At 39.8% G+C, this 24,375-nt stretch overlaps 1 protein-coding gene across 1 annotated transcript in view; it reads right to left on the bottom strand.

Moving 5' to 3' along the window:
- Positions 1-22,989, bottom strand: part of kif6 (kinesin family member 6) — a 58,843-nt gene extending 35,854 nt beyond the window's left edge. The window contains exons 1-10 of the mRNA XM_008302255.1: positions 22,930-22,989; positions 20,339-20,448; positions 17,921-17,995; positions 13,491-13,638; positions 13,166-13,275; positions 11,253-11,382; positions 6,176-6,382; positions 4,756-4,899; positions 4,296-4,382; positions 310-413 (exon numbers count right to left, since the gene is read on the bottom strand). Coding sequence (XP_008300477.1) covers positions 310-413; positions 4,296-4,382; positions 4,756-4,899; positions 6,176-6,382; positions 11,253-11,382; positions 13,166-13,275; positions 13,491-13,638; positions 17,921-17,995; positions 20,339-20,448; positions 22,930-22,989 — 1,175 coding nt within the window. The remainder of the gene's footprint in view (positions 1-309; positions 414-4,295; positions 4,383-4,755; positions 4,900-6,175; positions 6,383-11,252; positions 11,383-13,165; positions 13,276-13,490; positions 13,639-17,920; positions 17,996-20,338; positions 20,449-22,929) is intronic.
- Positions 22,990-24,375: the final 1,386 nt, after the last annotated feature.

The raw sequence follows: 24,375 nt of genomic DNA, 5'->3' as shown, positions 1-24,375 counted from the left end.
AGACATGCTGTACAAACCAGGATTCCATGGCAAAAGGCCTGCTGTAAGCTCCTCTAGAACATTGTCATTTAACTAAAGACATTTGGTTTATTAGCTTCCCTCATCTGTGCATCTGGAAAAAACATCACAAGCTGTAACATCTTGGTAATGTTAAGAGGCTGATTGAATTGAAAGAATGATAAATGATAACATGCCTGCATTGTATAATTTATCAGAGCCAAAAACTGTAAAAACAGAACGGATCATCAGATTTTCAACTTTCAGAAGGTTTTTGAACTACTCAGGGTTCAGGAAGTAGAAGTGGCATACTTCTGGATGTCCTCCACAGTCAGCTGGTCATCTCTCTGCTCTCCTGTTACCATAGCCAGCTCTTCCTTCAGTGACACGATCTCCCTCTTCAAACGTGCAATCAGCTGAAATAAACAGATATAAACCAGTCAGAAGTCTACTATCTGTTCCCATGCACACAATGTAAAAAAAATACCCATAGATACAGCAATAAACTAAGACAGGCACACATAAGCACCAGCAGATAGAGGATCTTCTGCTGCTGTCAACTGATGAGACAATCCTGCTGAAAATGATCTGGAGGCTTATCTTGTTCGTGCTTTTTCAGGACACACTTAAATGATTCCAGACAACTGGATAGTCAAGAAAATGCAGGAAGCAAAACCTAAAATAGCAGTGAACAGTTACAGTGGCAAAAAAAGAACACATAAAACCTTCTGCTGCTGTCTGTGCACGCGTGTTTGGTGGAGGCCTTGCACAATGAGCCAACAGGCTGGTTGCTGTTAGTAACCGCTGTCCGGTTCTGGTGACTCTATATATAAAACTCTCTATGTATAAAAAAGCAAACTATCTCACCAAGTCGTAATAAACATTCTACACAAGTCACACCATGAAACAACATACGAAACCAACTACAAAGGCAAGTGGCAAGTGTTTTTTTTTAAATCACATGACCGATCTCTCTTTTAGTATAAATCCTTCTCTAATATCTTACACAGCATTTAGCACATAGATTAAAAAAAAAATTTAAAAAAAGCTAACTGAAAGAGTGAAGCTGTCTTTGCAGCAAAGAGTAAATACAACAGAAAATAGCAACTATGTGCAGGAGTCACACGGTAACACTCCTGACACTAGGTTGCTAGGGAGCTAGAGGTCAGTGAAAACTAAATCAAGGTCAAAGGTCAGACTAAGTGATCTAATCCTAGCAACGTACTGCCATTTCTAGCAGACACATCTGCTAACTGGAAAGCCAGTCATGCAGTCAGACGCTGTTAACTCAAGATGCTTCTGAAAAGAAACAGACCTGTTGTGCGGTTTTGGGAAGGTGCCACTTAGCTAAACTGAAATTTCGTCCCTAATCCACCCCATATCATGTGTTCTAACATGGAATATCATCGCTGACCGTTCCTCTCCAGAGCCGCTCCCTGTATCTCTTTTTTGGAAACCTGATGTAATTCTCCCAGCTGCATCCTCAAAAGCTGACCACCAGTTGTTGGTCAGCGGAATCGTGCAGTCTATTTCAGAGCGCCAAGCCCACACTGGCACCACAGTACCACGGCAGGCTTCCATACACTCTGAATAAAAACTAACTCAGACCATGTGACTGATTATGTCAGCAAATCCTATGGAAACCCATAACATGGGTTATGGGTTGCAATATATTATGATAATGGTAGAAGAAACATTTCATATGTAAACTCTGGGATGTCTATTTGCCCTCTTTCCCTCTACATGTATGTCTGTCGCTGCGTGCTGTCAACATGTTACACAATTAACTGTAAAACATTTAACTGACTTGTACAAACAATCCTAACTTTAAATTATACCTCCTCTTCTCCTGTGTAGAAAACCACCCACAGTAAACTGTAAGCACTGCAGTATAACCACAGATTACACTTTAAATGCATATGTACAGTATTATGCAGCATGCCACTCACAAACATGCTGCTATTATAGGGGCCACTTTTTATGAAGGAAGAGTAGGCAGAGTTTCCCATTATACCTTAAAGTGGGCTAGGTTTTTATCCCCCCCCCAACAAAATGATAACACATGGGGCTGTAGCATTATTTAGCTAATGCAGATTAAGGCCAGAAACACTTTCCTGCACTGCCCCAAGACACTTAAAATCTGATTTCTGTCCTTACAAACATTTGTCCCTTTGACGAGACCCAGGGAGAGCAAACACCTGCGAGAATTTTCCCACCCGCTTCCCAAGCATGTCTCTCTGGTTGGTGATAAACAAGCTTGTTTGATTCACAGGTATGCGCTAATAAGATCTGTCTCTTCAAGCGAGATGTTGTTTGTATCTTGTGAAGAGACACTTTACATTTAGGAGGGTCAGCCAGTTATGCATGCAGTTAATCTCCACCTACCTGCAAAACCCTAAGATAAACTTTTTGACCCTTTAGGAATTACAGAAAGAAGTTTTATGACAATTAAACTCATTTCACGGTAAGCACTGCTGCAAACAATGCTCACGTTTCACTTAAGAACACAAAACAAATGCAGCAGTGAGATATGGAAGCATCTTGAAGGATCCAATAACAGTCGACAATCTCTGATGATTAATCCAGACCAGGATCAGTCTGGTCTAAATGAAGGATTAAGACTGACCTTAGTGCTCTTAGCAGAACTAACAGAGGCAACCTTATATGGTGCGGTCACTGTGGCTGACTTCATTGTGATCACAGGTCACTTTCAACACCTCGTTTTTCCCTGTCTATGGGAGATTTGTTCAATGTTTTGTCTGGTCTGGCCAGTTTCCTGCTGTTTAGGCTTTAGAAGTGCTTTTATTAGCCTGTAGGCTACAGTATAGGACCACTGAGACACTGTTTGCTTCGACCAACCACAATTGTGAAAAGTAAACTCCAGGTTTCAAATCAATTACCACAACCAGCAAGTCCAATAGACAGTTTGCCTTTAGATGGGGCAGGCCAAAAATGGTAGTCAGAATGTCACCCCAAACCACAATATATGACATCATTCTAATCTGCAAACTGCACTGCTGGCTTTGCTTTTTTTTTTCTCAGTAAACCAGGCTGGGAGATAGAGGGAGAGACACAGAGACAGGAGCAATGAACAAAATGAGAAATACACTAAAAATCCATAAACAGAGACAAGAAGCTTGCCCACTGAGCTTGGGTTTGCCTGGAGCCGTAACTGTGCCGGATCCAGTTGGGAGCAGCCAGACACTGTCACAATTACTGGGCCGGCCGCAGACTCTCTTAAAAATACCTCTGTAGGGTTTGCAAGTGGCCAGCCAAGTCTCGGTAGCAGTAATACAGTAGCAGTTGATTCTGAGGCAAATCTGGGTGGGAGCAAAGGAAGTGGATATAGCCGTGATAACTTACATCCCTCGAGGGCCTTTTTAACAACTACCACGTCTGTTTCCTGGAACACTACAATAGGAAAGGTGTGACAAATGTTGAGAGTGAAGGAGGGAAGTCATTGTCAAGAGTTTACCCTGCTGAACTGCTCCAGCAATCTCTGATGTGACTTCTTATTACTCATGTATAACAATGAGTTATAAAAGGCAGATATGGAAGTATGTGTATGATCTGTATGTAGAAAACTGCTGAGTGGCTTCAGTAACCACATATGTTATGAAAGGATTCATTCTTGCCATCTCCTACTCTGGCCTCTCACTCGTTAAAATAAAAATGTAACTATAGTATATAGATACCAAAAAACATTACCTAAAAAATAAACAGACTGCCCACTCTATTTTTAAAATGCTACCCTGTGTCCTCAGATTTACATTTGGCCAGGAAATGCTGTACGTGGTCACATGTGTGCAATTTGTACTTACTTGCATGAATGTGTGTAAAGACATATATACACACCAACTTCCAGCTGGATGCTTTCTCAAGAGGCTGTGAAGTATTGGGATACTTTATGCCATAACAGAATTGGAGGCATGTAAACAAGACAGTGAGAGAATGCAAACAGAACCTGTAAGCAGTCTAAATATCACAAGACGGACAGGCATCCATGTGTTGAAGGTGGAAACTTCTTTCAGAATGACTGTGTCACACTGGAAAAACTCATTTGGTATTGGAAACCTAAAGAGGACACTTAAGCACATGGTGGGTTACACTTAGTTGCACTGAGAAGCTGGATTCTCCCTGCAGTTCATTTACTGATCAATTTAAGGTCTGGAAGCTATGAGGAGGGTCTGGCCATGATAAAACAGCACATTAAGTCATGTGTCTGTGGTGCGATTGTGCGGCTAAGCTACGGTATTTGTAGTGACTGGTGAAGTGCAGTGAGTGTCTGGCTGTCTCACCAGGGCAGGATCCAGTTCTTCATTCAATATCGCCTCATTCTTGATGAGAGCCACACGCTGAGCAAAGCGGCACGTCGAAATGGATTCCTGAAGAACAGTTTTAAAAATCTGTCAGTGTTTCTCTGCAGGAGGGAGAGAAAACTATAACTCCCAATTAGTCCAGAAGTTAGTAATCACTTGGAACATTTGGTCAAATGAATACATGCAAGACTTAAAGTTAAGAAAATGTTAATAATCTATTGTTTCTTTACAAATCCAACATTTTCATTACTCTTTTTTTTAAAGCAGAATATACCATATAATTAAGTATCTTGTGTCGGTGAATGCATGCAGCATTCCAGAAGAGTTTTCAGGTGAGAATTTGACAGAGCAAGCTAGAGTTGAACCTTGTTTGTCTTTCATTTTTGAAATCTAAACAGAATATTGAGTCTGCCCAGGGCCTTAGGGTGCCCATCCTTACATCAATGTTTCTTCTGTCAACTGCCATAGTGGCAATCATAGTGGTCATGCAGTTGCCCCCAAGACTGTCCCTCAGCACAGACGTTAACATGGAGTTTCTGTAGGGAATATGGGAGCGATTCTTCTCCGACAATGCTATGATCACCTGAGGAAGAGAGCAATGAAAAGACAAACAGTACCCATCAAGCATTTGGACACTCTTTGGCATTCCAAGGTTTTTCATTGTAGAACAATTATAGAGACATCAAATATATCAAACAACACATTTGGATTTATCTAAGCAAAACTGTCTAAACAGAGCAAAATATGTAGCCAACTGATTCTTTAATACCAGCTTTGTACACCCTTCGGTCTCTTAACCAGCTTCATAAGGTCATCACCTGCCTTGAAGGAGTTCCCACATACAATATGCTACACACTTGTTAACTGATTTTCCATCATTCTGAGGTCCAACTTATCGCAACCCACGTCTGCTGGGTTTAGGCTGGGGATTGTGGAGGACAGGCCATCAGATGCAGCACTCTATCACTCTGCTTTTTGGTGTAACAGCCCTTACAGAGAAGACGAGGTGTGTTTTTAGCTCATCATATAAAAAAATAAATGATGGTCCCACTGGGTTCAAACCAGATGGGATGGTGTGTCACTGCAGGATGTTGTGGGAACCATGCTGCTTAAGTGTCACTTTGAATTTTGCATAAATTTCCAACAGTGATGTCATTGAAGCCCCCTCAGAATGTAATAGCTCCCCCTCCATGCTTCACAGTGGGAACCACACACGCAGATACCATCCATTCAGTCTGCCTCCATCTCTCAAAAAACACAACAGCTGGAACCGAAAATCTCAAACCAGCAACCTTCTTGCTGTGAGGCAACGATGTTAACCACCGCGCCACCTTGCAGCCCTGTGACAAACTATGAAGCTGGTTAAAATATTACTAGCAGTATGCAAAGCTGTAATCAAGGCAAACAGTGGTTACTTAGAGGTATCGGAAATATGATACATATAGTTTTATTATCTTCAGTTTGTTCCACAGTACAGCAAACAGTACAACAAATAGGCAGATGTGTCTGAACATTTGACCGATGCTATAGATAGAGATTGTGTGTGAAGTGCCTAAATGCAACATAATGTCTGAAGAAAAAGCAGTAACGCCCTCTAAAAGAATACAGGATAATCAATATCCACACAGTAATGATCACTACGACAATGAGCATTAATCAAAGGGAAAAGTGACATGAAATTAATTAACTTGGTAAGTAAAACAAATGAGGAACAGTCTGTTTTCCTGGTGGAGAGCTTTAAAATGCTGTCAAATTATTCAGTCATTATTAAGATGTATTTTAATGCTTATATCAAATATTACAATAGTTATGCAGTGTATTTTATATAAATAATAAAGAAAGTTTTTAGGAGTGGCTACCTGCTCTAAGTAGTGAAGGGAGAGGTTGATATACTTGGCCTCCGTAAGCAGTTGCCCGTTCAGGCCAGTCTTGCTAACTCTGTCCGATCCAGCCAGGTCCACTAGGTGGAGCTTGGATCGCCGCACTGTGGCTGAGCCGGGCTCACGCCTGCATAGGTGCACAGTGAAAATACAGTGCGAGCGAGTGGACGCCTGGTTCATAGGAGTCTGAGGATGATACAAAAAAAAAAGAGTGATGTCAGAAAATTCTGCAAATACTGCAATATTGTTTTGTTGTTTTGTTGTGTTTTAATGAGGTTTGTGTGAGAATGTTCTGACAACTGAAACATTGGTACAGATGGTGGAAACAAAACTTAAAGGCATTTTTATTCTCCATCTGTGCTTTTTTTCATACTCAAACAACAAAAAAACATGTTTCCTTTGATTCTTATTTTTTCTTGCTCCCACTGGTTAAGATCAAAGAGACACCATGTGCAACTGATGAGCAGTAAACACATGGTGGCTTTACAAAAGCTGAGGTTGATTTTCAGATGGTCACTGCAACAGCAGAAGTCAGGTTGAGACCAGGAGGAGACAGAAATAGAGTATGAGTCACTGTGCACAAACAAGCTTTATTAACTCAAGGAGGATAGGTTACTCATGGGGTCCTCACTGTGAGAGTAAACAGAGGAAATGGACATTCACTGACAAAGTGCTGATCATGGACTTTTCTTTTTTTTTTTTTTGCCACAGGCAGCTTGAACAGATAATAGTTGTGAATAGCAGCTTTTCAACATAACGGATGGGCTGATATACACATGATATATAGCTACATCTTGTCGAGGATTAGATACTGATCCTCTTTTCCTTTCGTGGAATTGCCATTCATTAAAGATATGGCCATGACTCACTTCTTCTGTCCGCCCGAAAACATCATCATAGACATTCCAGGTCATTCATTTAAAAAAAAAAAAAAAAAAGTGCTCTGACCCTGATTTGTTGTTGGCGTAAATGTGCCAACACCTGCTTGTTAGGGTCATGACAGCTCATGACGGATCTTTCACGATCTTAACCCACTGCTGTCATCTCTTTCCTCAGTCCAAATTCTCTTCGCTCTGCACACGTCCATGTTGCTGAATAGGTTATCCCTTCAAGTAACATGAGACAGCTCAAAGATGTAGGCAAAGGATCACGTATTGGACCCAACAGGTATGTATAAAGGTTCAAGGGTAGGGATAAAGTATCCAGACTACAGTATAGAATTTGTTTTAGTCTGATCTTATCAACAGTCAGCAGGCAGATTTGGACTCTTCAATAAGCTGTTGATTTTGGACAGTTCTCAGTATGTGTATAGCAATTCCATCTTGCAGTATTAAAGGTAACTCAGATGGCAGGCAGTGTAAATAAAGATTAAATGTTGATGGATGTAATTACGTTGATTTTTCAACAAAACACATTCCAAAGTAAACTATACTTTATATAGAAAAACACAGGTTTTCTACTGAAATAAATAAAAATAAAAAACAATCAGGATGTTACTTTAGAAAGGATGAACTCACACTTCTAAATGGCAGCAATAAAATATTTGGACAAGTGGTGACTGGTAAACTTAGTGGGACAAAATCTTTGGTGATGTGATAAATGATACCTGCAGCTACTCTGCTAAAGGCTTGACCTGCTACTGCAAAAATAGCAAAGACAAGTGAAGAGCTCAGGGAAAAGGCCAAGCATGCTTGTTGGCACAAAAAAAGCCACTCAGCTTAACAAATCAGCAAAAAGAACTCAATTATCCATCTTCCACATTAAAGCGTCCTCAAAGGGTTAAAAAAAAAAAAGGGAGATTACATAACAGAAGCATCACAGGCCAACACAACAGCAAGGATCAATTCAGAGATCAACCAGAAATACCAGATAGAACTTAGTTCAAAGAACACTGGAAATATCAATCAATGAGATTACCATGCACAGAAACAGAGCAGCTTTTGGAGACTGTGCTCCAAATTCAACTTACATGGATCTTAAATTTGTGTGAAGAAAGCCAGGGGAAGATCGCTACACTACAGGTACAGTAAAGCATGAAGGACCAAGACCCCAACAGTCACCATCATACCAGCTCTCCACCAGTCAGGCCTCTATGGTAGAGTGGCCTGCAAGAAGTCACTCTTGAGTAAAAACACTCCTGAGCAAAACAAGGTTGTCAGCCTTCTTCGAGTTGCCAGATGGCATTTAAAGAACTCTGAGGACATGAGGGAAAAACAATCTGCTCTGAAGAGACAAAATTTTAACTCTTCAAGGTAAAACATCAAGAAATATGACTGGCAAACACAAAACACTGCTCATAATGTATTAAATACATCCCTACAGTGAAGCATGGTGGCAGCAGCATCATGCTATTGGGATCAGAACTGTGAATGAATGCAACTAAACAGAAAGGTCCTTGAAGAAAATATGCTCCAGAGTGCAGGTACATAGACTGGGACAACAGATCACCTTTCAGCACAACACTGATCCAGGGCATACAGCCAAGACAAAGCTAGAGGACAAGTCTTTGGCTGTCCTTGAGTGGCCCAGACTTAAATTCCGTAGAAAATCCTTGGAAAAATGGCAATCTGACAGAAATTGGGAGGATCTGCCAGACAGAATAGGATAAACTGTCCAAATTAGCAAAGCTTTGAAGATTTACCCAAGGAAATTACTGCAATTAAGCTGTAATTGCTACTAAACCAGTTTCTACAAAGTACAAAATAAAGGGTCTGAATACGTCGGCAAAGAGGAGATTTCAGTTTCTGATTTAATTTTTTTTTCCTGAAATTTCTAAAAACATGTTTTCTCTTTGATATTGGGGGTTTTTTTTGGCATTGATTGATGAGGAAAATGCCAATTACAGTCATTCAAAATTAAATTTACAACAGAATAAAGTGTGCCAAAACTAGGGTTCTTAAAAGAATAATTTCTAAAGTGACAGTATGTACACATGGAGACATATATCTATAGACCGGTAAATAAAAACAGTGGCACTCCAGTGGGAGAAGCAAGTAAGAGTCATTCATCTTCAAGACAGATCTGTCTAATATTATCCATAAAGGAAACTCAATCTATTTTAATATATGCACCAACTAAATAAAGTGACATGTAAGTGACTCTTAATGAAACTACTACAGTGTAAATCTATACCAGCACTCATAGATGACAGTTAAAGTCTGCAAACACGCTGGCAACTGCCCATAGATAAGAAGTGACTGTTGTCTCTTATCTCCAACTGCTATGGTTTCTGTTTTACCAAGACATCTATCAAGACTAAGCCCTACTAGAGTTTGAGATGTGCCTTTAATGTTCACAAGCAAATCCTGATTTTAACATAGCCCGTGATGATATCATGTTTTTTTCTGAGTACTAGAATAACTCATTGCATTGAACCATACAGACAAGAAGCACATCAGTTACAGTATATCTAAATGGTCATGAACTGTGTGCGTGTCCACAGAGGAAATAGTCCACACAGGAGATTCAGCTGCGAAAAAACATCTGGACAATGCAACCTCATTGCCGTCACTTCCTTTACTCTCATGTGCTCTAAATTGACCACATGTTGATCTTACAAGCACTACATACTGACCACACACAGCGATGTAATGGATCAGCAGAAGGTGACAATGTGGCCCTACAAAGCACAAAACATTCAGAGATTGCTCATTCAAAACATTAAAAGTGAAATTTAAATGTTGACAACGTGCTATGCACCCTATTTACCCCATGAGTTCAGGTAGCAATGAGAATGTAGAACAAGGGGGAGGCCCGGGCCCAGCATCCATATGAAGAGAAGTAAACAGAGAGGCAGAGAAAAGACCAGATGAGAGGAAATGTTTTCTGATGAAGTTGAAAGAAGGGTGAGGAGTTGAGAAGGTGTATTTTATTTCCTGTCCAATAAAACTGTGGAGGGGATTGCCAAGTCTCAAAGCGAGTGAACTCGTGGTCTGCTGAGTGTGGCGTGAATGGATGTGTCATATTTTCTCCACATGGCTGAGAGCAAGAGAAGAAAGAAAGCATTGCTGTTAACTTTATTGGAAGTCTATGTGGAGCAAAGACTGCTGGGATGATTCTGGCAGTGATGAATTATTATGTTGACAGTTCTTTGTTTGCTTCAGGCTCAAAAGAAACTTTCTTGGGAAGTCCCAGAGAGGACGAGTCAACAAAAGTCTCTGTGTGGGTGGACCATGCTGGGGCCTCCCTGTTGCACTGTGCAACTCCTTGAATGCTTGATAATGTCACATGTGTTTCCACTGACGTATACCCCCAGGTCTTACAGCCGTAGACAGTAGACACTAGGAGTGTGTCCTCCAGGTACATGCAAAACAAATGTAATATTGTTGTGGTTATGGGCTAGGTTCAGTGGAAAATTGAGTATTACTTGGAATACACAGCTCCTCACACATTACAATAGTTATGTGAAAAGTAGCAACTAAACCCATTTCAGAGTCCAAAGAATTTCCATCTTGGATCCCACAACTACCATATTTTTTCGCATTGGTTTTGTTTCATGGAAGAATCCCAGCCACATCAAAAACTGACTTGAACGTACTCATCAAAAATGAAGCAAGTCTCTGATTGAACCCTGATTATCCGGGTCACTTTTACTGTCTGTTATTTACTTACAAACTAGCAACAAGAGTAAACAAGGTGAGATCAGCCCTATGCTCCAAACCTCAGGTTGCAAAGCAATAGCTGACCCACCACATGTCTCATCAGCGTGGGGAGTCTGGGCGTCTAAGTGTAGAAAAAACACACCACAACATAAACATAAATTACAGAGAGAATGCTTGGTTTTACAGGGAAAAAAACATGGTAAAAAGGACCACAGGGGACCAAAATAATATTTTAGAAGGGTCTTAAGGTAGCTTTTAGAATGCATAATGCATTTGTGGACAAAAAAATACCCTTTATGCCACTTACCCTGGGAGTGGTCAGCGGTATTTTTGCATTCTGTGTGCAGTCTTCACTAAGAACTCTGCATGCATGGTGTATGACAAAGCGGAAGTAATGTCATGTATTTCTGTTATGAAGAATCTCTTTGGAAGCGTGTGTGTCCCGTTTTTCTTACTTCTGCAATCATGCGATTGGTGTCCCCCAGAAAGAGTAGGTTCAAAGCCTCTTCCTCATTAGCTGACTGCTGCAGAGACAGGTTCCTGAGATGGATGTTATGGTCTGGATCCTCCATGATCAATACTTTTCTGAAATAAAAAAAAACTTAAAGTAAATATTTGAATAACAATTCTACTTCAATAAACTTGAAATTATACATAAAAAGTGAAAAAGTGGGAAAAATACAGTCAAAACCTAAGCAATCCAAACACAAAAGCAATTATAAGTAACAAATTATGTCAGTTATGTCATTTATTTCCCTCCTATTGCCTTGGCGTCACTCTGCTCTAAATCCAGACAAACCACATTTGCAGGTTTGTGTGGGCCGCAACACAGTTTGACACATGTTCTTTATCTATCTGGGGGTTCATACCTTGATAACAGACAGTACTCTATTTTAAAAACAAACAGGTGATTGGTTCTTGGCCACATCAATCACATTGTTAAACACAGTGTGCTTTAACAGATGGGGTTGAAATGACTTCTGTGATCTTACCACATAATTTCTAACCAGTCACCAGGGTTGTGACAGTATGGCTACTGGATTGACATGTCAAAGAGGAAGACTAGAGGACACATGTAGATAATTATGTTAACATGTGTAGGTCATTGAGGTTAGTTTGATAAAACAGCATTAATCTTGTTGTGATTAAAAGAGGTGTCCTGGCAGGGTTATTTTCCTAAACAGCCCCACTAATCAAATATATAATTTAATTACAGCATTTAAAAAAAAAAAAAAAGAAAGAAATTCTATAGACATGGAATGAATTAGTGTAATTTACAGACTTTCAGGCATTTACAGGGAGAAAAAACAAAGGCATGACTGAAATCATGCACAGATGGAGAGAAGAAAAAATAAACTAGATAAAATAGTGCAAGAATGTCAGAAAAAGAGAAGGGGTAATGTCGGCAGTGAAAGAGAAAAGCAGACCAGCAGTCAAAGAGAGAAATTTGTCAGTGCCACAGCTTCTCCTTGAATCAGCAAGTGTGGCCACAGCATGGTTAACGATGGGCACTGCCTATTTCCAGAAGACTGTGATTTGTGGGTATCTAAACTTTAAGCTGGATCCTTTGCAAAAGGCTCGAAGGAACCTAAATGGAACTGGTACAAGAAAATACATGACAAACATCAAAATGATGTACCAAGATGAAGTTGCACCTGGAAGTCCTGCCTTAAGATAAATGCGTATTGACTGTGACAAAAACAGGCAAATAAAAAAAAAAAAATAAGAGCATCATCTCATAATCTCTGCACAGACAGAATGTGTAGCTACAAAAAAGAGGAAAGAAACCAAGAAAAAAATGAAGCTAAATGAAAAAGGATCAACAGTGAGAACTGCAGGCAACTGGAAAGAAGAGCAAGGCACAGAAGGAAGAAACAGAAGACACAAAGAACCAGTAAGAACAAGAGACCACAGGACATAGAAAAGAATTTCCCTCTGACCAACAGCAGCGACCAATTATGAAAAACTATTTCTTCACATGACCCTGTTACTCTCCACTCTAGTGGTGGAGTCTGCCACCAGGTTGACCACATCCATTGCTGTCCCATAGTCTCATTATGTCAGCTGGCACTTCATAGTGGGTTGGTAAATACTGTAGTCTCCATATTTCACCACACAGTAACTCTGAGCCAAGCTGAGAAAGGGCTGCTTAGGACTAAGGCTTGGCTTAAACCACAAGAGCTTTAACAAAAATAATGAACCCAGTGGTTATTGGTTTTAACAACTTTAAAAAATAAGTGTCTTTATCAACCATGACTGCATGTTGTCAAGGTGAAATATACACTGTATGACCCTAGCTGTTGACATATTTTAAAAGCATTAAAGTGTATCAAAAATATAGCAAATGCGAAGAAAAAAGAACACTGACGGTAGGTCCTCCAGTCGAGATGCTTTATTTCTGGAATCCAGAAGGTCATATCCCATCTCATTGTAGATCTCCAGGTAGGAGATGTGTGCGGTATAAATCATGTTGCTATCCTGCGGAGCAAAAATATATTATCAAAAGATGGACTGGATGCCAAACATGGAAATATCAGTATTTCTGATATTTGGCAGAAACAAGTAGGAGAACAAGATAAATAAAGGTAAAGACGGCTGAAAGGATTCTAATTCATGTTTTTCTTTAATGTATTAAAGTGTGTTGTCTGTATGTATCAATAAATGATTAACTAAAAACAGGTCACTGTGCTGACCTGGCTGAAGCATTCGTACAAGTAGGACAGGGTGCGAGGAACAATTCCACGATCACTGTAACGCTCAGCACCTCCTGTGATGGTAAAGGTCTTCCCACTGCCCGTCTGGCCGTATGCAAATACGGTGCCATTATAGCCAGCCAGTACACTGTAGAGATATACACACACAAGACAGACACTATGAAAGTTCCTGATACTTGATCCTTGATGATTTGTTTCTCTAACTATATGCGGACACGAACATTTTGACACTCTGTAGAAATGGAGCATGGGAAAAGGATTAAACCATTACATTTTGGTGTGGATTTGGATCAGTTTCTTTAAAATTCCTGGATAGGAAATTGGCCTTAGTGGTTGACTGTGCTCTTCAAGTGTACAACAGTAATGAAGGTCTATATTGATTAGAGCCCTTCCAATACCTGATTTTTTGGGCTGATGCAAACAGTGGTATTAAAGGTTATCTTAGATTAGGTCCATGAAATAATAAAAAAAAATGGAAGCAAACACAAAATGTATGTTCACCACTGTGCTCTTTTTGAAAGAAGTCCTAAAAATAGGCATCAAAACAAATAATTGGACCCAAAGAGAATTGATTGTTGACAGTTATTTTTCTTTTGGAATATAGTCTCAATGTTGTTCATTTGAATCATGTGCGTGCTATGACGTCACCATCTTAAATAGCAAAACTGCAAGACAGTGTCAAGTATATTCCGAGGCAGACACCAAGAGTCTCAGTGAATTGAACCTGACACTTTAAATCCACAGGAAAGCATGGCAGTGAGTAGAGAACTGCTATGGCGACAGACATCTGCTGGTGAGCAAGAAATGTCTTGAAGTGCAAGTGACAGAAAAGGCCCAAACCCATTTAACAAGGCAGGGTCCGGTAAATTTTGGTCTGGCACAGAACTGTCCCTCTGCACGTGCACACGGCCATGGAAACCAACAGTATCTTGTTCTGTTTGAATGAAATAAACCTCCAAAATGACAGAACTCATAGGAGATACAATATATAGGCATAAAAAAAACACTTCTGTTTTGCAGACTTGGAAATAAACCAGCTAAAAAATAGCAAAATGACAGAGGGGCCTCTGACACATGAGCTTAGATCAAAGATGTGGATAAACTCTGTGCTCTCTGACTTGCCAATTGCGAGGAAGAGGATATCTTTACACTGTATTTTTCAAGATGAATTATAAACGAACTTAAGCCTCTCACTTATTCTAATGGAATTGCCAACCCAGTATTTGAGCAGTGTGTGGGTTTCCTTTCCTGCGTGCTGTACAATTCCACACCCTGCACGAGAAGGGTATGGGAAAAACTGCATGTCGGTTTATATAAAACACTACGGCCACTCATGAGAATGGTGGTTGGTTAGTCTGGCCATTGGGCGTCCATTTATTCTAGCCTGAGTCATGGAAGTGATTGGCAGCAGTGAGAGAAGACACAGGCTCAGTGTTTAGCTTAATGTCAGTACTAATGATGCGGCCAGGGCCTTGCCACTGAGGCTTGGGCGTTTCCCAATGCTTGTTCCTGTTTACACCTCAGCTTTCCTGGAGATTGGCAACTCATCATGCATCATTCTTCCTGTTGTTTTTTTGAGAAGCTCTACGTTACATCTTTTCAGGTATTACAGTTAGGGATACAGATGAGCAGCCCACACTGCTTCTTTGAACTTCGGTGGCAGGTTTCGCAGCCCTCTGAAATGGGATTACAATGCAGATAGAGGGTTTGCCTTGCCAGCCCAACATCATTACACTGGCTCTTCCTCTCCTGGAGCTATTAATGCTGGTTTGTTTTTAAACTACTGTGTTGGAGTTCAAATGACTGGTTTCGGTTACACCACAGCAGAGACAGAGACTTGTGTGCAAGTAAACGAGTTAGAGCTTTTGGCTAAACTTGAAGTGAGCCAAGTATGACAGAGTACCAACCAAAACAGCAACCTGACAGTTATTGCTAGTTGAGAGGATAGGCATTTGTGTGCGTCAGTTTTAGTGCGGTGACAGCAAAACTGCTGCAAAGCAAAGTGACTCCTGACTAAACCTGAATAAATATTTCCTAACTATTGAGGCTTTAGGAAAATAAGGGGTCAGGCCAAAATTTGATTCTGCTTGTGATTAGTGTGACCAGTTGTGTTTCTGTAACTGCAATTTATGTCCTTGTCAACATATGCTACATAGTTATCACCAAAAGGTTGTCACGCGGCACAGTCTATATGAGTCCAAGCTGAAGTGTCTTTCATCATCTCTGTCAGTACACTTTGTAGGAAGCTGGTGAGGCTTAAATGTCTGTCTTTGAAAACAACATATTCAAACTAGAAATGGGGTTGAACATTCATATTATTTACTCCATTCACTCCTGTGTTTCTGCCACAAGAGTGAGACATAATTAAAAAGGTTTTTACTTGTTGGAACTCTGAACATTCTGTGTGCAAATGGGCATCCTGCAGAGGGGGGAAGGAACTGACAGTGGACTAAGAAATGCCTGATTGGCGAGACGAGTTGGTCATGGCTAGACAGGATGACTCGTGTCCTCTAGACTGCAGGCATCATACTCATATCAAAGACTAAAAGACGCCAAGCTCAAATCAATACACAGCCTAGTTGTGACTGCAACTTTTTAACCTGATGTTGACCATCTGCCACAACAAAGGGGGAGCTGTTAAGACGTTCGCTGGAGAGGGCAACCTAATACCCAAGTCAGTGAACCCGTGTGAGTCAGGTCAAATATATCCAAGTCTTCAGTCAACCAATCCAGACATCCCACTGTGTTGTTTATATGTCTCCTAATAGCAAAGATAATGCAAAGCGTTTGTGGGATTCCACAAATAGCCTCTATTGTGACTAAGAAGACAGGGTGGAATGTTGAGGAGATGTGAGGGCTAAACTGAGCCAGGAGGGACAAATTTTGGCAAGAAGAAGGAGAGGAAAAACCTTGTTCACATAACAACAACACAACCAACATTTGATCACAGGAAATTCCAAGTAAATTCCCTCTCTGGCTGGATATTTTCTCTTTTGGAAGTCAGTTTGGGCAGGGGGTAAAGCTCTGTCACATATAGTAAGAGCCTTCCTTTGTTAAAATGAAGTGAAAATTGTGTTGAGAGGCTTCTTAGCAGAGCAAGGAACTGAGTTTCATCCCAGAGGTAAAATTCTGGGAAATGAAAAGGTGAAATATGAATTCAACAAATGGTTGATGTGCTGATGTGCTTTTACTATGTGCTTGTTTCCATTTACTTACTTTATTTACCTACTTTTCTTCTTTCCTTCCACCTCCTAGTTTCCTTGGCCTTCATTCATAAATTTACTTACTGATATTCTTGTTTTTCAAATTGTTTCTAGTCACCAGGATGTATGTACATGAAAAGAGGGGTAAACAGTTCAAATGCACATATTGAGAGATGTGACCGTAAGTACACATGCACTTAAACTGTACATGTGCACTTAAAGTGCATGAACCTCTGAGTTATTTTTCCATCCTCATAGTTTTTAATTAAAAAAACAACAACAACGACACAGGGACATGAAGTAAAACAGGCTACACTGTATAACATACTGTATAACATGTGCAAACCTTGTTTCATAAAAACTGCCAAATAAAAAGAGCCTGATAAGATTCATATAAGATCTATACAGAACTGGCAGGGGTGCGTGACATTTAAATTTCTGCTGACAACTAATTGCAAAGCTGCCAATTGTTTACTCAATATTCTCTCAGAGAAGCTGTGTGTCATAGCAACATCTAGTTAACCATCTTAGTTCTTGCACTTTTCTAAGGCAGGTGGATTCCTAAAAACTTTAATTAAAAAAAAAAAAAAAAACATCTAATGGTCACACTGTTGCCAAAAAAGATCCTTCTTCCATCTTTATACAGTACATCAACCATCAGTTGTTGACTTTGTAAAATAAAAGAGACTTTGATCTATTATATCGATAATAAATAACACATGCTCTTGTACTTAAATCGAAGCGGTCTAATGGGCATATCAATATGTAAAATATACAAGTGTTACATTTAAAAGTGAACTGAAGTGGACTAAAATGAACAGTTCTGATGTTTACTTGCCTTATCGATCTTGAGGACGACATATGTCAGCAGGGTAATCTGACGAATATCGTCCTAATACATTACAAATTACACAACAGTTCAAAATGAATGAGCAGCTACTGTATATAGTAAACTCATAGCTCTGTGTTGTGGCTAGAAAATGTTCTCACACTCACGATGGCACAGTGTGCCATCTTGCCTGCCAGCTCTGTCCACTTAGTGGTTTAAGTATGTAAAACATGCCAAAAATCACAGACACCCTCCATTTCCATCTTAAAGAAAGCTGAGCTTTACTGACTTCCTGTCAACAAGCCTGGCTAAAGCCTGTGTGGCCCTCAATGAGGAGAGATGAACACTTTTCAGAAAATACGTTGAAAAGATTTTACCTGTCTGCAACTGGTTTGGCAATGTGTTCAAATATCTCCTCTTGATTGGTTGTTTGATCAAACACCTTTTGGAACCTGGACATAAGTGAAAATAGTACATTTAGCAAAACAGACCAAGGCAGACCATCAATCTATTATTCAATTCACTATCATAACAAAGTATAAAAAATATATGTTGCTGGTTCAGCTCAATCATCCAAGGCTCAGCACTGTTGCCCACAGCAGAACCAAATAAGCACATAAAGCAGTAAGTTTAGTCATTCTGTTTTGTAAAGCAGTCTCAACCCATCATGTTTTAGCCCACAGAAAGATGAGAAAGATGTGAGAGGAATCCGCCCAGGAAGATTGTTAAATGTGGAAATTTTATTTCTATAAGGGCACAAGGGAACCTCCACAGGCTATTATAAGACTGTGTGGTTTTCCAAGGCTCTCAATGTCCACTGCTGTCTGACTCCCTAACTGTGAATTTAGGGCTTGGAAGCATGGCATGGGCCCTACCCAGAGGGTATATAAGACTGCAGCTTTCACTACCAGCATTAAACAGATGTTCCAGCACTTCTCTGACAGAAATGCTGGATGAATTATTTATGGGAAAAGTTCTTATGCAACCTTGAGAGCTTAGACTCTGTATGTTGTCTTCATTCATTCTAGCTTGTTTCTACAGTCATACCACTCTTGCAAATTTTAGCTTAAATAAAATTCAAATCAAGAACAAAAAAAGATCATCTTCCATATTCTCATTTCTCATTTTTCTGTTCTGATTTCACATAACACTGTAGCTACTTCTTACTTGTGCGGACAAAACAGTATGCAATTACATTTTATGTAAATCTTAATTCTATTCCTTTGATCAAGTCTTTGCTATGTTTATAAAAACATAATAAAAAGAGAGAACCTGTAAAAACTTTCACTTCAGTCACTACACTACTGAATCAATAATAGAAACAAATACAGCCCTTTGTAGCTGCAATATAAAATGGAGGTAAGTACATCCCTGTGTAATTTCACTTAAATGTCAGATTATTCTAAATTCTATCACCAGACAGTAATTGCATCAGAATCAGAATCAGACTTATTGCCAGGTATAGTTCACACAGTACGAGGAATTTGTTCTGGTGGGTTGGTGCAACAAAACAACAATAAGTATAGAGTAAGCAATAAATATACATTAAAAAGTAACTAGAAATAAAAATAACTGTAATAGTGCAAAGAATCAAAGTTAAATTTAAATAAGAGGCATAGAGCATTAGTGTTATTTACAGGAAAATTGAGGGTGCTGATGTCTTGATTACTTCTAGGTTGACAGACGGACATTTGCTCTTATGTCAAACTAAAAAGTAACAGTTTAGATTTACAACAATAAAATACAGGACCAGCAGTAACTCAATGCAACACAAGTCAGTAAACCTTTCATTACTGAGATTCAAATCTTTTACTTTTTTCAATATTTCACATGTCCTCCTTTATTTTTTTTTAGGACACATTCAATCCTCCTCTGCGTGGAACAGTGTTGGACAAATTTCTGGAGAAATGTTCTGCCATTCTTCAGAGATTATTTATTCAGCTGTTCTTTGCTGGATGGATTGTGTTACTCTACTGTTCTCTTTAAAATACCCCAAAGGTGTTCTGTTGGATTCGAGTTGGGCGGCATACTTGGCTAGGTCCTATGTTTTTTACTTTTTCTTCTTTAGAAAGTCGTGATTTTGGCAGTATGCTTTGGATGGTTATCATATTGGAATATTCCTCTTCTGTCAGGCTTCTGCAAGCTGACCTAATATTTATCAGGGTTTTTTTTTAACAATATTTAGCAAAGTACAATCTTGCAGTTTTGTGCCAAAGAGCAAGCAAGTTGTTTTATTTACTTAGATGCTGTCCTTAGAAGATAATGTTATGAACTGTCTGAACTGTCACAGAAACCACTGTGCCCCAAGTCAGACACAACATACAGATCCAAAACTGAGAGCATTCTGGTGTTTACAGCTCATTTTATAATCATGTTCATGCAGCCTAATAACATGAGCATGGTTAGGTGTACTCAAGCTAGTTTCAATAATCACAGGTTATCTTAACAGTGTTTCAGTGATCACAGGTGTATTTACTTTTGTTGCACTGAATTTCTACTTTGGGACTTGTATTTTCAGCATAGTCTTTCAAGAGCATTTGTTTTTGATCTTTTCTAAGAGTACCTACTCTACTTGTCAACTTAGAAGTAATGCAATTACTGTAACATCAGTTGACATTTAAATTATATGGTACGGGGGGTTATTCACTTGTGCAGTATACAGTAGAAGCAGATTATTATGGTGAACTTTAAAAATCCCACCAATTGAATTTACTCAATACAAATTCAGTGGCTGATTTGGAAAATGAAGCAAAGATAAGTTTTAGAGATACAAACATAGCTCTAGGACACGTTACCTGAATTTGTAGCATTCCCTTTTGTTGTTAACAAAGCCATCAGCTAAGTCCCTGGGAACCACAAACTCCAGAGATGCACCTGTCTGTTCCTCATTGTCCACGGAGTACACCTGAGGGAGCCAGAGACAACAGCTGAGTCAGTCCCACAGTGACACAAAGGCTAGAGTAGGAAACTATTATCACAGGATAAGGTAGATGACTGAGAAGTATTAGTATGTAGTTAATTTACAATAAGATAAAATGTGAGGAGTATATGACAGTGGCTATACAGGCATCCATCTACTGTTTTGAAAGACTACTACCCGTTTTCAGTTTGTATTTTGTTATGGTATGTGGTGCCATACATGTACCCCAATTTAAATACAAACACAATATGTGACGTTAGGTCAAAGTATAAGTTTGGACACTTGTGGTTTGGGTATTGCAAGCCCCAAAATGAAAAGATGGAGTGTAGGGGGCACATATCCTGAAGAAAGCAATAGAACAGAACAAGCAATCATGGGTACAGTGTAGGCAACTCTACAAATTCACCTCTGCTAGCCCAAGTCAAAGCCACGCCTCAGGGGAGACAAGAAAAACTGTAGAACATTAAACCAATATAGACTGAGCTCTAGCAGTGGAGAACATTTAAAGTGAGGTTAGCTGGGTCACTCTAAACACCCCCACCCTCTGTTTCTGAGCCTCGACATATGTTCTGGCATATGTTTCCAATGGACACTGATGCAATTACAAGTCCCCAGGGTTTCAGGAATAAAAGATAAGACCTAAATGATTGGATTGTTTTTCACTGTCACTCTGCCTGCAGGGTGCCTTCTGACCACCACTGTTTTTTGTCTTCCCACGAACATGTACCAAACGTCACAAAGCCCCAAGGAGGTAGACATTTCATTTCATTTCAGTAGATGTTGTCAGCTAAAGCTAAAGTGCCACAGAAACCCTCACAATAATATGATTGTTTTCCCCAGATGCTTTGCACAGACAATTAAGTGGGCTTTATGAAGAAGAAAGTACTTTGCCAGTGGTGTTTCTGATGGGAATAGACTTTTTATTACACGTGTGTCCAATAAAAAGGGCTTTCATCTGATAGCAGGTGAACATGAGTGCACACATGTGTACTTCATTGCAAAATACCCACTAGTAAGATGGTGGATAATGTCGCATAACTGTCACTTTTTGACACAACTACTCCAAAACTTCACGTATCACTGTGAAGAGTACAATGTTTGCAGAACACATATACAGTATATTACATAGATTAGATTACATTGCTAAGACTAAGATTCTAATAGAAAGATTTTAAGTATGGTAGTAGCACCGGGAAAATGGTATTGGCACTGGCAGGTCGTAGCACCTCAGGGGCAGTTGAAAAAACTTGTTGACAGCTAAGATGGGGCCAAATTTCCTGGTTGGATTTCACAGCAGGTCAGCAGCCATAAGTCGGATTTAGGATGGATGTTGAGCAACCACCACGTTTTCTACATTTTTATTTACAGACTTGTCAGCTGACTGACAAACATAGTGTAAAACCTAAAAATATCTTCATGTTTACTCACTTATGTCAGTGTCAGAACACAAGATGCCACAGGGGTGCAGCAAATCTTTCAACTGCTGACTGAGGTGTCACTACCTGCCATTGCCGGAGGATCGTGGCCTTTCTCCCACATGGCCTGAAAACCCGCATCCACTGCAGTGTAAATACCATTACAGGGGAAACTACCTAGAACTTGTGATAGTTGTGTAGTTTGTGCACAAATTAGATAACATGCACTCAGGCACAACTGTGAGATCTAATGCAATCCAATACTACAGCTCTTCCATAAATATTACTTTTACAAAGCTATCACATTTTCAATTTTTGTGGATGTCATAAAGGTGATGATTATTATTAGAGGCAAGATGGGTGGCGATGGTGCACTGGACTGCATAGCATTTTATACTGTTCTCAATATTTTGCCCTCCTCATGCTAATGAGTTGGACAAGTGTTGAACATCAGCAACTACAGATAGACAAAACTACTACTGAAGAGAAGAATCAAACTGAACTGAACAGAATTGAAGCGATTGAAATATATTGACCTTACTGTGATTTTTTTCTTTTCTTTCTGACTTAGCAGGTCGTCTGCTGTGTGCAGTTACAACACACATCTTTTTCACAGCAAATATTTTAACAAGTCATAGCAAGAAAAGCACAGGTGTAATTGAAAAGACTAATTTGAAACGTTAACGATTGCATTCCGTTCAGGTGTGCCAGTTCCAGCACCGGTATCCTCTAATTGTGCATTCTTATTCACCTGAGTGATTTATTGGGTCACCTAATGGAAGGAAGCCATCTTTATTCATGTCGTATACCTTTGCTGCCAAAAATATATGTAAAACAAACTTGGTGAAAGACTTATAATAGGTGTTCAAAGCTCTTGTCGATCTAAACTGTGATAATTCGCGTTGCAGCAATATAAACTGACAGATTCTCAAAGGCCTCGTTAATAAGTTAAATCTAAAACTAGCTTGCTTAATATAAACACACTATCTAGCCTCAATTATAATATACACGGAGTTTGTGTAAAAGTACATGTTGAGAGTTGCCAACTTACCGCTGCGGTTTTCTTAGTGGGTTTAATGCGACCAAATATCTGTATCGTGTGTTTAACCATTTTTTTCCGCGTTAAAAGCTAATTTGGTTTGGTTTGTTTACAGGCCGTTAGCTCGCTGGCTAACGTTAGCTGGCTAACAATGCTAGCAGCAGCCCAGTGTGTTGTAGGTGGTTGCTAGGTGACGGTGCCCCCCTCTGCACTGTCGAAGATCGTCTATCGCTTAAAGATGATTCCTCTGAGTCACCTTTACATCGACTGTCTGTTCCCCACATGCCCCAGAGGCAGTACTGAGATGTTCAGGGATGCGTGTGTCTCTGTGTGTAGGAGGGGTATATGAATATATTAAATGCACTGTCAGATGTATAAATAAATCAGGAATCCAAAGCTGTTCTATTTGATCCGGATGTTTGTTTTTCTCCACAAAGAAAGTGTTTTGTATGTGCAAGAAAGTTCACCGCAGGTTCAGTGACTCATTCAGCCGTGTAAGTGTATTCAGCACTGTAGGCACTCCCAACACATTAATCTAATGGCTGTTACTCATAATGCAAATAGGTGCAACCACAACTGGCTGATTCAGCAGTTACAGGTCAATATAGGAATAAAAGGAAATGTTAGGTAGGTTAATCATGTTTGCAGAAATATCTTTAAATGTAAAGAACAAAATGACCATAAGCAGCAACAAACCATAGCGTTTAACAGACTTGATCCACCACAGACCAAACTCTGTGTTTTGCATTGCATAAGAATTAGAAATGAGTGTGTGTGTGTGTGTGTGTGTGTGTGTGTGTGTGTGCGCGTGTGTTTTGCATGTGATGTAGGGCTAAGAGGGGCACAAATATACACCCAATGTGGTGCAATACAGTTGTTTAAGGTAGTAACCAATTCAGGCACAAGCTCACACACGTGCATGAACGTATCATGTTGCACCAGTTGAAGTGCAGTTTACAGGTAAACATTTATTGTTGTGGCTGAAAATGGCTTTTCAAGTTTAATTTTTTTTCTACTTTATATTACTAGCAGTTATAAACACAGCGGCTAAATCCATCGAGGAAAAATCACAACATATTCTGCCTTATAGAAACTCATGGGGAACCCATATCATTTATCGGCTGACTTACACAGCAGCACATGTCTTGTGTTTGGGAGGGTGTGTGTGTGTGAGGTGAGGTGGTGGTGGTGGCTTTGACCCTGTCTCCAATTTCAGTCTATGCGTGTCATTCTGTTCCTGGTATTTCACCTGAACTCTGGATGTCCCCCAAATATATCCTGCTACCAGGAGGCCTGCCTCCAAGCTGAAGACCAGACAGGCCGCCTGGTCTCCTGGTGGCATCTAGCAGAATGTATCATGTTTGTTCCAGTGCATTCCTCAGTGCTTCAAAAAGAGGCTTCCTCGTGTGGTTTCTTGTAAAGAGTTGTGTGTGTTTGTGTGTATCATGCACACATGCT

Source organism: Stegastes partitus, unplaced genomic scaffold (assembly GCF_000690725.1).
Source record: "Stegastes partitus isolate 25-593 unplaced genomic scaffold, Stegastes_partitus-1.0.2 Scaffold36, whole genome shotgun sequence".
NCBI lineage: Eukaryota > Metazoa > Chordata > Actinopteri > Pomacentridae > Stegastes > Stegastes partitus.
Note: the sequence above shows the minus strand (reverse complement) of the source record. Positions and strands in the feature narration are given on the sequence as shown.